The sequence below is a fragment of the Suillus plorans genome (assembly GCF_016647745.1).
Source record: "Suillus plorans strain S12 chromosome Unknown HD556scaffold_68, whole genome shotgun sequence".
In the NCBI taxonomy this organism is placed as follows: Eukaryota; Fungi; Basidiomycota; class Agaricomycetes; order Boletales; family Suillaceae; genus Suillus; species Suillus plorans.
In genome coordinates, this window is record NW_024537452.1 from 22,475 (window position 1) to 35,027 (window position 12,553).

Consider the following 12,553-nt stretch of genomic DNA (forward strand, 5'->3'; position numbering starts at 1 on the left):
AACCAGAGTATTGGATATGGAGTGGCTGTCGGCGTGTTATCCAATATTTCGATCGAGTTCAAATTCTGGATTCACTTGTAGGACTCGAGTCGGGTTCTTCTTTACCTTCGTCATGCTATGCTTGACTGCGAGGCTCAGGCAATCCAACTTCTCCCGAACCACCCCAAGTTCATCTGAAGAGCTCACGGTTCGTCGCATCATGCTTGTGCACGTCATATAATGATACTCCTTCTAGAGTGCTCCCCGTAGTGTCAAGGTGTGTCGGTCTTTCTAGCCATATAGGACTGTAGCCGATTTACCCACGTTAGCCCCAGGTTTAGCCCCAGGTTAGTGTGCTGCGACATGTACGTCATCTTCGTCCGCGCATCATGATCAGTATCAGCGCCTGGACATGGAGCGCAACTCTTCTTCAATCTAGCACTGCAGCTTATACATTTGGTATATATCACAACATGTGCTTGAGTAATGCCCGCTGATCGTGCCTAGTTATACTTTTTCAAGTTTTGATTGATCAAATTTCCTGTAGGTGGTACGGTGCGGGCGGTTCTATCCAAGTACCGATGTCTAGAATGGTGACTGCCAAAGTCAATATGAACCCGAGCAGTACTCATACGTTCTTGGAGGTATGTACGTGTCAATGCACGTGAGACTGGCCTGTCGAATCTTCTATAGATTGTCAAAGCTCGCTTCGGTGTCGTAGCTCATATCGTATTTACCACTTGTGCGTTCTTGTTGTGCGCGGATCTCTCTTAGGTGAGTTTGCCGCGTGTTGAGATGGTTACTGACGCGTGTTTCAGTGGGAGGTGCTGCTACTGTGAATGCCTCACCGGCATGAATATACTTGCTGCATATTTTCTATTGCCAATCGGCATCGTGGTCTATGTCGTTTTCGGTGGATTGCGTGCCACTTTTATGTGTGATTGAACACAAGCCGTCATTTCATTTACACCTTCATCGTCCACACATAGTAGGTGAAGCCCTTATGTCACAGGGATGTGGTACTGAGAATCTGCGCAAATAAAGTGGGTTATCGTCGGAGATTGCTAGCTTGGCTCGAATATATGACTTGCTCACACAAGCTGTAATTGATGTGCCTGTCCCCAGCATGCAAATGGAAATTATATGGTCCATGAAGTCAAATCAGGTGGATGGCATTGGCTGATTTACTTTGTCACATCTTTCCGTGTTCATTCCTCTCAGGGTATTGTCTTCGGAGCGCGATTCGCCGCCGTGTTTTGTGATCAGGATGTTATATTATAGATTTACCTCGTGTTTAGTCTTCTGGCATGGCGCGCAGGCTACTGGCAAAGGGTAAATAATATATATCTGCACTACAATCATGAACTAATGCATTCATCAACCTCAAGGCAATCGCAAGTCACCCTCAAAGGAATAACTAAAGTTTATGTATTTACATCCCTTCATCCGCCGAATGATGCAACACTCACCACAATGTCACAGATGCCCTTGGTGGTTCCTCTTAGTTTACCGTTCCTTGGGCTTTCGGATCATGCCTCGGTTTGAATGCCCGGGCGCTTCAAAGCAATGTAAGGTTTCGTACGCCGCCTTCTCAACGCCAAGTTTACGTACGTTACTTGATCCTTCGTTTCCGACATACCCATTCTTTCTGTCAGACAAGTGCGGGACTCGCCACACCGGCTGCGGCTGTAGTGCTGATGGGGAAAGGTGGAGCTGTGGCGCTATTGTTGGTGGTTTTGTGAGTCACATACAAAAAAACTAAAAAACCTCGATGTTAACGTTAATCATATGTGTTTTCTGCAGTATGACCGTGACGTTTGTGGTTACCGCGGGGCAATTGCGGTATTGAGTATTGGGCAAGTTTGGCCCATGCACAAATTTCTGCGCAAACACTCACTCAATGTAAGGTCGTACGAGTAAGACCTGAATGCCATTACATTAGCCAATGTCATGACTCATTTAAATGTAGCATCCACCGTACCTACCGGCATTCGCAGGCGACGGGTGCGGTGATTGTTAATATATCACACTACGCGATTTGTGGATGGGCAATATGGATGGGGTGCTGGGCGACCATAGTAAATACTTTTTTCAGTCACTCACGGGAAATGTATTGACTTGCGGCATAGCTCCACCAAGCGAACAAACGTCGACCTGGTTTGGGTGAGAACATTCCCTGACATTATTGCATCGAGACTAAACCGGATTGCCGTAGATGCACTATGTTCAGTGCGTGGACCAATGTGACAAAATCACTCAACACGCTTACTCTTCGTGGGGTGGCGCAGGTGAATAGTTCTCTATAGTCCTGCAGTCATCCCTATCATCCTCAGGGTATGCCCGCCGGGCTTTCGTATGGCTCTATTCTGGGGCTAATCCTCGGGATGCTGGCATGAATGATCGGCTGCTGGAAGATTAATGGAGAGCATTTTTCGGTTCCGTCTGCAAAGATCATCGTCACAGACTCACAATGACAAGTAATTCTATGTTGCAGGCGCCATCACCATAGCTAACCGTGCATTGCCAATATCCGCTGTATGCATGCAGTGGTCTTACGTGTTTTATATTCTCGGGGCTCATTACCGTCTTTGTGTCTCTGTCTCTGTTGAGTAATCGGTCAGTCGCAACGCGCCTGCATGCAAGTACTGATGGTTGTGTCAGAACCTGATAATATTACTGATAATTATAATTTCGAACGGACTCAATACTGGACAATTAGGAAAATAACGACCCCGATCCGGATGTGGCCCATCTGCCGAGAAGAAAAAATGCCGTCAGATTCCGAGGTACTGAGTCATCAGCAATATCTCACTGTCATCCTTATTGGTTAGTTCCACCCCTTGCCCCGCCATGCAGACTCTCATCTAGACCCTGCTTACGCCGCCAGTCCCATTGGTCATGTTTTTCACGAATTACGTTACACATTTTGGGTGTCACAGTATCAATCAAACCAGATGCGCGAACTTCAGCTGATAATGGCGGTGAAGCGTGTGGGTTTTCACGAGTCACTGGGGACCTTCATTCTTTCCTTCTGAGAGTCACGGAAGGAGATCTTGAAGAGCCTTCAATGATCAAATTCGTGGGCAATCAATCGATTAATTGGCCCTGTATCGTTGCGTAGTGGAATACTATCCTGATTGCCGACCCTGGGCCATTGCGGTGACTGGAGACATCATTTTTGCCGCATGTCCTCGACAGTTCAAGCATGTTCATCCGCCGACTCAGACCCCACATTGTGTGCGCTAGCATTACAACATCAAGCCGGACAGGCCGACTCGGAAGGGGTAGAAACTATAATTTTCAAGGGCAGGAATCACTGTTGTAAGCAGCAAATGGCATATCCTTTGGAAATCCCAAAGCTAATTAGTAATAGCTGATCAGCACAGTCACGTCGTGACTCGAACTTAAAGTAAGTAAAGTTTCACGGTTTTAGTACATAGTTTAACCCCAACCTGCAAGCCTTGGGCTTAGCCGACTGGATCGGATAATTAGATATTAAAAACATGAGGTTCTTCGGCTTCAAGCTTCAAGTCTAGCGCGCGCACTTATGGCATGCCACTAGTCGGCGGACCGACAGGGTCAGGGCCCATTCACGAACACATATATCTTCACCAATTACTTGATAGTTCGACCGTCCAACTTTACAGTGAGGCAGTTTCTGACTTTTGCCACTTTTCTATCCTTCCTTTCTCAACTTTAGTCGCTCCTTTACTGACGTTACCGGTGCATGCTTGCGCAAGTGATGTTGCCTTCCGCCATCGATCCTGTTGCACGCAACATTGCTATACTAACAAGTGCGTTCCGATCGCTGTCTGGACATTCTTTGATTTAGACTCATCAGCGACATTGACTGCGTTCATGGGCCTCGAGTACCTTTGGTTTATAAAGGAAGAAATTCGGCTAGTCTGGCCGTGAGTATTTGTTTGTGGATTGATAAACGAATATTGACGAGCATTTTTATGGCGAACAGGCGATTTTTGAAGACCACAGAAGCCAAAGTATACGTGGTGATCAGATATGCTGGTTTAGCTGGATCAAGGTGGGCAGTTCGGCAGCTCAAGGTCGCATGTTCACCCCTGTCGCTAGCTTCAACATCTGGTTTGCATTTAGAATGCTCTCGGGAGTTCCCAATGGTCCGTTCGCTTGCAGAGCATGGTACTGGTACCAGACCACGATGACCCAGTGTCTGGTGTTATCTGTGGAGTCATTACTCATGCTGCGGGGTACGTGGCTTTCGGTCTTACTCTGGGTGACTGCTTATTCGCCCCCATTGCAGTGAACAAGATGTATGGAAAGGGCAAATCTATCCGTGCACTCTTGATCATCTTCGGTGGCGCACAGTTTGCTGCCATGGCAGCCAATGCTCGATTGGTTGTAATTGGCACTCGCTATTCCCCCACTTGTGTCATAATCTCGCCTTATCACAGTAGGATCTATGTCGGGTGAGGATTTTCTCACCCCTTGTATATCTGATCGCCGAGTTGAGAACCAGCGTCTCAATCATTGTAACTTTCATGTTCATCCTTTCTACAATGCTATGGAGATTCTTCGGGAACTCATCCGGCTGGTCAGAAGCTCCTCGTGCTTGGCTCAAGCTTGCGGTCCGCGACGGTAGCTGCACGACCATTGCGATATTGGGTAGGTTTAGTGTACTCATTTGTTCGTATGCTCACCATTCCAGCGATCTTCATCTTTATGTTTCTCTGCAACACGCGCGTCATCGACACACAAATGAGTGGAAACATCATCTTTTAGTAAGTCTTGCATGTACCGCAGGTTTCTTTCCTCACTGAATTTCATTAGCGTACTGTTATCTTGCCTTTGGTTTGCTGTTGAGTGCAAGATCTTAAGCAGTCGTTCTCTTCCTCATTCTCTTTCTCAGGCTGGACGCATTGTTCTGCATGAGGCCAAATTCCATGAAATTCAAGAATCCCAGAAGGGTGACATTAATGATCAAAGTCGGTGGACTCTGACGATCGAGGTGGACCTTGATGACATTAGACCTTTTGATGATTCCGATGCATGTCCAACGGGTCCCTCCGGCTTGGGGGTCGAGTCGACTGAAGTGTCTACCCCGTTCGACTCTATGTCAAATGCAGGAACGAGGGATATCGCTGACAAACACCTTTGCGGGGAGGACAATATGCAGCTGTCGAGTTGCGCACCTACATTCATACCTATCGAAAAATGCATCAGTGGTGTTTAGGAAGTGAAGCAAATCCATTCGTTTTAGTACATATAGTTTACGTATCACTAATGGTTTCACATTGCCAGGCATATGGTGCCACCCTTGATGAGAGTACTGTCAGAGAGTCACCCAGGTTCCGGCGGCTACTACTCAGTAGTATGCGATTTCGTACCCACGCGCTCCCAGCTGACTTACGGTAATGCATAGATATTGTGTCCGAAGAAGTATACGGCACATCTTAAACGATGTGAGCTTCGAAATATTGGTGTGCCTTGCGCAGTCTGAAGTACGCGCCGTGTCACTGTCTCCCGTGTCTGGTGCATGGACGAACTTGGCATGCCTGGCAGACGCATTAATCCAGCCCCAGAAGTCAGGAAAGGATAGTTTGTCCTTACATAAAGCTTAAGGGGTGGCCTGGGCTGCATCATCACTTTTTCGTTTTTATGATCCGATCCAGTACGTGGTTTCTCATGTCGTTTTCAATCCTACCGTTGAAGCCTCTACTATACATATCAGCAGCCTCATCCACCACTTTAACTCTCTTGCAGATGAAGTTCCATATTCTCGGCTCTTCATGCAATTCATTCAACCCAAGCTTCGCATCACCGAGTCAAAAAAAAGGGTCTATTGGTCATCGGCATAATGGAATTGGTCGGAGAAGGATGCGCACATTCGGCTGCGCTCATTCGGCTGCGATGTATTGGCCGGGACGGATTCCAACTGAGTTAGTGAGTGTATAAGACATTCTCTCTATGGTATTCGAATCGTCCTATAGTGACTATGCGCCGAAGCCTCCCGTCGCATTTTCTCCCCTTTAATTTACGTCTTATTCATTGCGGTTCTCGATGGTTCGCCGAAAAGCGGGATCAAGGTCAGTCGTCTATGAGATCTGGGCTGGATTGGGTATGTTTTCATTGGAAGGCAACTCACACCTCGTGCAGCAGGCCACTTTCTCCGACATATTTGCTGCCATTCGAGAAGTTACTGTTCACGCCATCGTCATGCTCTTTGCCAAGGTATGACAGTTTCAGGATGTAAAGTCTGTCTTTAATGATGACCTGTACAGCTATCTGACTGCATAGTGATATAATTACCTCGTCACCTCGTCCGCCCCAAATTGGACTAGAAGCCTTCATCTGTACCAATAGGTGGTACCAAGCCTGAGTTCTAGTTCATCTATTCGGTGCGGCGCAAAATGATCATGTTGTGCACGATTTTTGGGCGGGCCTCAAGGCGTTGATGGCAACTACAGACGATTGCATTGACTAATGCCAAAGTATAACATCGTCCCTGTCACTTCTCGCCTGGTCCTCACGTCATCTTGAGTTCACCCATCCTCTTAGCTTTGTAAATCGTTAACTTACAGGAGTCTTAGAACTTAAATTTGACTATTCATTCGACTGATGAGCCAACTCATTCTACGCGAGAAAAGATCAACAACACGCCGTGCGGTATACGGTGGCATTGAAGGTTACAGGAGCAGTGGCGAAGAATAAGGTGATGGACGGTGCTGGTGTACGTTGAGACAGGCAATGGGAGTGAAGACGAGGCCTGTGTACTGATCGAATCGTGGTCCGTACCTCGCAACCCTTAATCCTTTTCCTGCCATCCAATTGTCAACCAATCATCGAAGATATCTTCAAGGAGAACGAGCCTATCATCTCACTAGATCCATCTGGTACGTCGTGCCTAATATTCTCAATGAAACTGAAGGGTGATCTTTCGTATCACTTGTTGCTTTGCTCGTCCTTCGCCCCGTCCGTTTCCTCATTTCCATTTGTTCTTGAAGTTTCGCATGTTCTTCCATACCTTATATCCTTGTATGCATCATGATGCTCTTGTCACCATACATATGTTGTACTGTACGCAATGAACTACGTTCTTTCCCAGTGACCCAGTTCTCTCAACATAGGAGATGCACTTTTCAACTCGTTCTCGCAACCACGGCATCTTGTACGGTCCGACCGTTTCCGGAACTAGCGGACTTTCAACTTGAGTTATCCTGCGTTCGGCGATAGTTATGTCTCCTGTTTTCAACCTTGTTTATTCTACCATCGCAGTCTTGTAACCAGCAATCTATCTTATTCCCTTCTACGGGATCGTCATCAGAGCTATAACAACGGACTTAGGGTGTTGCTGACATATCTTCGGAATTAAATAACAGATATTGCAGGAAAGCCCATGTTCCATCTCTCGAGGTGATGCGAAAGCAAGGTCGCGTCGTTCTTTTAATACGTCAACGAAAAACTGCATGATTGGTTCGTCGGGAAAACGCGGAAAGATGCATGTGGTGCCGCTGAGGAGGGATACCATGTGTTCTATCATGATTTGCACTTCGCAATACTCACTCGTGTGTAGAAAATGGCTCCACATAACATTCAGGCATTCCAAAACGATGGGTTCAGCTGCGCCAAGGATTTGTCCCATCACAGAATAAAATCTTGTTAGTTGTTTGTGCTGAGACGCGGTGAGTGCCTTTTGTATGACCTCTATCAAAATAAATTGATACATATCATACAACGTTTTCCTGCTCAACATAATCATGGGACGTAACAAGTCTGTAGGACCGGGGCGCCTTAACGTATCTGCAGGCAAGACGTGCTCACTGGAAAATGCCATCAGCATTTTCAGCGAGGGTTGTGAATTCTCTGTCCCAAAAATTTGCAAGCCCTTCTAGCTCCTTCGATATGTAAGTACGGATGTCGCGCTCTGTAGTGGATGATAAAACGACGTTCATGGACATCCGCCAAATACGCTGTCAAATACGCTGAACACCTGCAAGTTCAGCTTCGATGTCCCGAAGGGGATGAGAAGTGAAGATAACCCAGAAGTTGGCTGGGAGTTCGGTGATTTGTTTAACACTTAGTTTTCCCGCAAGAATTTGGAGAAGGCGGAGCTAAGTCTCGACTTTGCCGCTCTGGTCTAGTGCGTCTATCACGATGACGATATGATTAACCCTGAGAGCTTTCCCAGTGGTTCCATGAGAAACTTGTCCCACTGCTGGATATCCACTGTGATCCTGAGCCAACTCGCATCTTTGACTGCCGCCCACCTCATCTCCGAGTCCAAATCACGGTCGTCCGCGATGGTAGAAAAAATCCTTTCTTGACGACAGTCAGCATCTCGTGGGTGATCAAAGCAGTAACATGAACCGAGCCATCCCAGAACGTTGAACCAGTCAGTGATCGTGTTGGCAATGGTTGATCTGCCCTTGCTTGCAGGCCAGATAGCCAGGACACACACTGAACATCGTTTCCGGTGCTGTTGACCCAGCCTGTGATCTCGGAGATGATTTCCGTGCGCATCCCTGGTAGGCATTGTTTCCCTGTATCTCGTCCTGCGCCACCCGCACACGCCATACTTAAGCTTTGTTCGGAGTCAATTCGGAGTGATATTATGATAAAGGGGAATACAAGGGAAATGCTCTGTTCTGGCTAATCCTATATCGATTCTCTGCAATACACGATGTATGGCTTGCTTCTAGGCAGATTTTTCACGTTGCCCCACGTTTGAGAATCTTGTCAGACTCGGAAGCGAAGTATAGGACCGAGGTGGGACGAGTTATCTGATATGCCAGGTGCCGGTATGTTTGCCCTTTCATATCTTGTGTCACTGATCAGTACCGTCACGTTTCTAGTATTTTGATGTTTCTATGTAGAGGTTATTCTATCCCCGTCTGTATAGTTGTAAAAGGCAACTGATTCAGACTAGGACGAATTAGTTCGTCGACACGTTCAGAATGATCCCGGTTCGATTGTACTTCAAACAAAGTCTTGAGACACCACCATACGTTGTTTGTACAGTCTCTATCTGCATTGACCGTTTCCCTGACTCCCAACTGGCGTTTGTGGCACTGTCAGTTGTTATTTGGGCCACAGTGATGTCGCAAGGAACCCCCATAGAACAGGCAGAACTAGCAAGATGGCCGCCGTCCGGGCTTCACACAATTGTAAACCGCCTCGAGGCCTAGCTAGTTAGGAACGTTTACATAATTAAGTGTACCCAAACGTAGCGCATATCGCCGAATCAGAAACACTGGCACTTGCAATGGGTCAATGACACAAAAACATGGAACTCTGCTCCGCGGTTTACATCTAAATCACACCAAGACATAGCGTGGGAGTGCCATCTTATCTCGCTCAGCAACATCAACTGCAGTTAAACGTGTCTTCTTGCAGGGTCGGCAGCTCCTTCAGTTTACTCACAATCGACTCGTACCATCCGTGCTCTTCTCTTCTTCGAAGCCTGGGGCAGAAGTGTTCTTCTACTAGTAGCGATGCTTGTAGGACCAAAAACGGACCATTCGCGGTGTTTTCCGTGAGTCCGTGACATTGATGGGTTGGTGTGTACCTCCAGGCCTGCAGCGCCATCTCCCTGAGGATAATAAGACATGGGTTTGAAGGCGTCGCTTTCTCAGGCTTCTCAGCCCCCGCCGCCATTCTCTATACAAGTCTGTACAGTTTTATTATCTTGTGTCTTGGGCTGACACCAACTACATTTTTTTCCGGCAGTCTCAGATTCCAAGCTAAGAGCGCTAGTGGAAGGTACGCGTTTCAGTTTCCTCGTTCACAGTTATCCGTCCACTTAATTAAGAACTACAATCAGAAAATTCGCAGGTTAGTTCGTAGTCATTCCCATCACTGTTCTAATCGATTGCTTCTAGGTTGACGAGACAAGACTATTACTCGTAATTCAAGCCTAGTCCCGTTCCCCCTCATCTCGATGCATCTCGATGCACTTTGATACTATTTTCGACATGTTCCTGCTTACTTCGTTGTTTCTGTGCTTTGTAAATGCGCTAATTGAACTGTTTCGTATCCAGGATCATGACTCATCGGTGCTTTTGTCATAAACCACTAAAATAAACATTTCTCAACTAGCCCAGCTACTTTCAACACAGTCAGACATTACTGGGTTCCACCTTCCGGTATTAACGTGTATAACAGATTCCCGCAACTCGGTGTCCCTGAACTTAAATGCATCGCTCTGATATGATTTATGTGCACTACACATGTGCTATAAATATGTATCGGATGATCATCAGTCACGTCAGGTAAGAATAGTAAGATCTGCACGTTGTCTGTCGTGAATACTTTTGAACTGTTCTACTCACTGGCTTGGCGCAGATATTACCCAAAGAGAGACGATCTATGTGACAAGGCTTTTCTCTGATAAATACCAGGTGAGCCTCACCTATCATACTTGTCCATCCTGCCATGCTCTCTTCTTACGACATACTCATCGTTGGTGCCGGTGTAGCAGGCCCAGCTCTTGCCCATGCTCTTGCCACAAAGACATGTGATAACCGTCGTGCTCCTTTGCGGATAGCTCTACTTGAGCGTTCCTTGTCGAAGCCAGACCGCATCGTCGCCGAATTGCTCCAGCCTGGCGGCGTCACCGCGCTCAAGCAGCTTGGTCTGGAGTCATGCCTCGAGGATCTTGGCTCTGTTTCTTTGTTAGGCTATCACGTTCTGCGAGGAGAGCAGGGCATTTGCGCCTCGTTCCCTGAAGGCCATGACGCGCGAGCTTTTGAGCATGGAGCGTTTGTCATGGCCTTGCGCGACCGCGCACGGCAGGCGCCCAATGTCGACGTGATCGAGATCACAGTACTCGGTCTCATCGAGAACGAGGACACGCATCGCGTAATAGGTGTTCGTGCCTCCAAAGCAGGTGGTCAGCCAGAGTCATATTTTGCTGACCTCGTCATTGTCGCGGACGGCTCCACATCCAAGTTCAGAACTGCCGTCCTCGGAAGCATGCTATATGAGCCTTCACATAGGGGTTACTTGGCAGGTCTGATTTTGAAAGACCTGAAGCTGGCAGTGCCCCAGTATGCCACTATGATTGTACTGAAACGCGCTGGACCGGTCGTCCTTTTTGAGCTCCCCAACAATGAGCATCGGATGCTGGTCGAATTGAAGGAGTCGCCGCCAGATCTCAAGGTTCGTAATTCTGCCTTTTTGTCCGGTCGTGATTGCCCCCACTTACCATCAATATTGCAGGAGCATATACTGCACGACATCGTTCCTCAGCTTCCATCGTCGATCCGCGCACCTATTCTCAATGCTCTAGAAACGTCGCGTGTACGACGAGCACCGCATTATTATCTTCCACCCACAAAGCAGGGAGGACGTAGCAAGGCAGGCGTGTTTCTGCTGGGAGATTCATTGAATATGCGTCACCCGCTAACTGCGGGTGGAATGACGGTCGCCTTGAATGACGTAGTCATTCTCTCTGATCTTCTGGCCCACGTCGAGAGCTTTGGCAACTGGGATGAAATCTCAGCTGTCCTCCGGAAGTGGCACTACATGAGAAAACCACTCGCATCCACCATCAATACCATGAGCATGAGCTGGGCTGGGATATTTGCCGCCCATGGTACGTCAATACTAGCCGTCGAATGCTTGGAGGCTTATGATCGTAGGCGAGGCGTTTGACATTATGCAGGAAGGAGCATTCAAATTTTTCGGGAAAGGTGCCAAGTATTCCGACGAACCCATGTCATTAGCAGCCGGGTCAGTAATAAATACATCGATAATTGTCACGATTGTGCTGATCTGGTTCTGGAATCCCCAGGATCCTGAAATCTCCGTCACTGCTGGCACGTAATTCGATCGCCATAGCGGTATACTCCATCTGGGTGTTGTTCACCCATCCTAGACCTGGGAATAAATCTGCTCCGCAATTTTACGAATACCCGTTGTTTTTGGTTAAAGCGCTGAACATCGTAAGATCATTTAATAAGTATTTTGGAACATATTGATTGATTCCCATGGTATAGATATGGACTATAGGTATCGTGATGGGGCCGGTGATGTGGGCAGAAATGTGATCTTGCGATGTAGACGTATGAAATCAGTTTACAACCAATATTATGCCTCATGCATCATGTACTGCATCAGCTATGATTGATTTATTCTTCTGACTCGACTTCCCGCAACTGGCATAAAGCTATCGATTAATAACCGATATAGGGCCTTGATATGGAAATTCAGGTCAGGGCCCGCAGAGTTCCGCTCGACTGGTTCATTGAGTACTTGGTCGGTGATTAATTGATTGACCACCTTCATCGTATTCCATGCCCTACCCTCGTCACGAATGGGCCCGAAGAGGGAGCTCAGGAATACGTAATTGCTCCTTTCATCGAGAAAATACCTAAAGTTATGTAGGTGGGTCAGGTTTGTAGCATCATCATCCTTCTCAGCTCTGTAGAGCATCTTTGGCTTTCGTTCTCCCTAGCGTGTCTTTGGTCTTCGCGCTCCCTAGAGCGTCCTTGGTCTTCGTGCTTCCTAGAGCGCCTTTGGTCTTCGTTCCTTCCAGAGCGTCTTTGGCCCTCATCCTCTCCAGAGCGCAGGGATAGAGCCGGGTCCAGCACACGGTGGCCGG

The 12,553-nt window shown here is 47.5% G+C and overlaps 3 protein-coding genes across 3 annotated transcripts; all 3 read left to right on the plus strand.

The window, feature by feature from the left end:
• Positions 1-368: 368 nt before the first annotated feature.
• On the plus strand, positions 369-924 carry HD556DRAFT_1245125 (uncharacterized protein; the record flags this gene model as incomplete). The annotated part of the gene is made up of 4 exons (XM_041298509.1): positions 369-454; positions 527-623; positions 673-731; positions 759-924. 4 exons carry the CDS (start codon positions 369-371, stop codon positions 922-924), a joined length of 408 nt encoding a protein of 135 aa, XP_041155640.1.
• Positions 925-3,721: 2,797 nt separating this feature from the next.
• Positions 3,722-5,185, plus strand: HD556DRAFT_1447817 (uncharacterized protein; the record flags this gene model as incomplete). Its single annotated transcript, XM_041307343.1, has 8 exons — positions 3,722-3,773; positions 3,821-3,890; positions 3,950-4,018; positions 4,066-4,202; positions 4,256-4,421; positions 4,472-4,617; positions 4,661-4,733; positions 4,783-5,185. The coding sequence occupies 8 exons, from the start codon at positions 3,722-3,724 to the stop codon at positions 5,183-5,185; spliced, it is 1,116 nt and encodes a 371-aa protein (XP_041155641.1).
• A 5,198-nt stretch (positions 5,186-10,383) lies between these two features.
• HD556DRAFT_1312010 (uncharacterized protein) lies at positions 10,384-11,776 on the plus strand (the record flags this gene model as incomplete). The annotated part of the gene is made up of 2 exons (XM_041300604.1): positions 10,384-11,109; positions 11,744-11,776. The coding sequence occupies 2 exons, from the start codon at positions 10,384-10,386 to the stop codon at positions 11,774-11,776; spliced, it is 759 nt and encodes a 252-aa protein (XP_041155642.1).
• Positions 11,777-12,553: the final 777 nt, after the last annotated feature.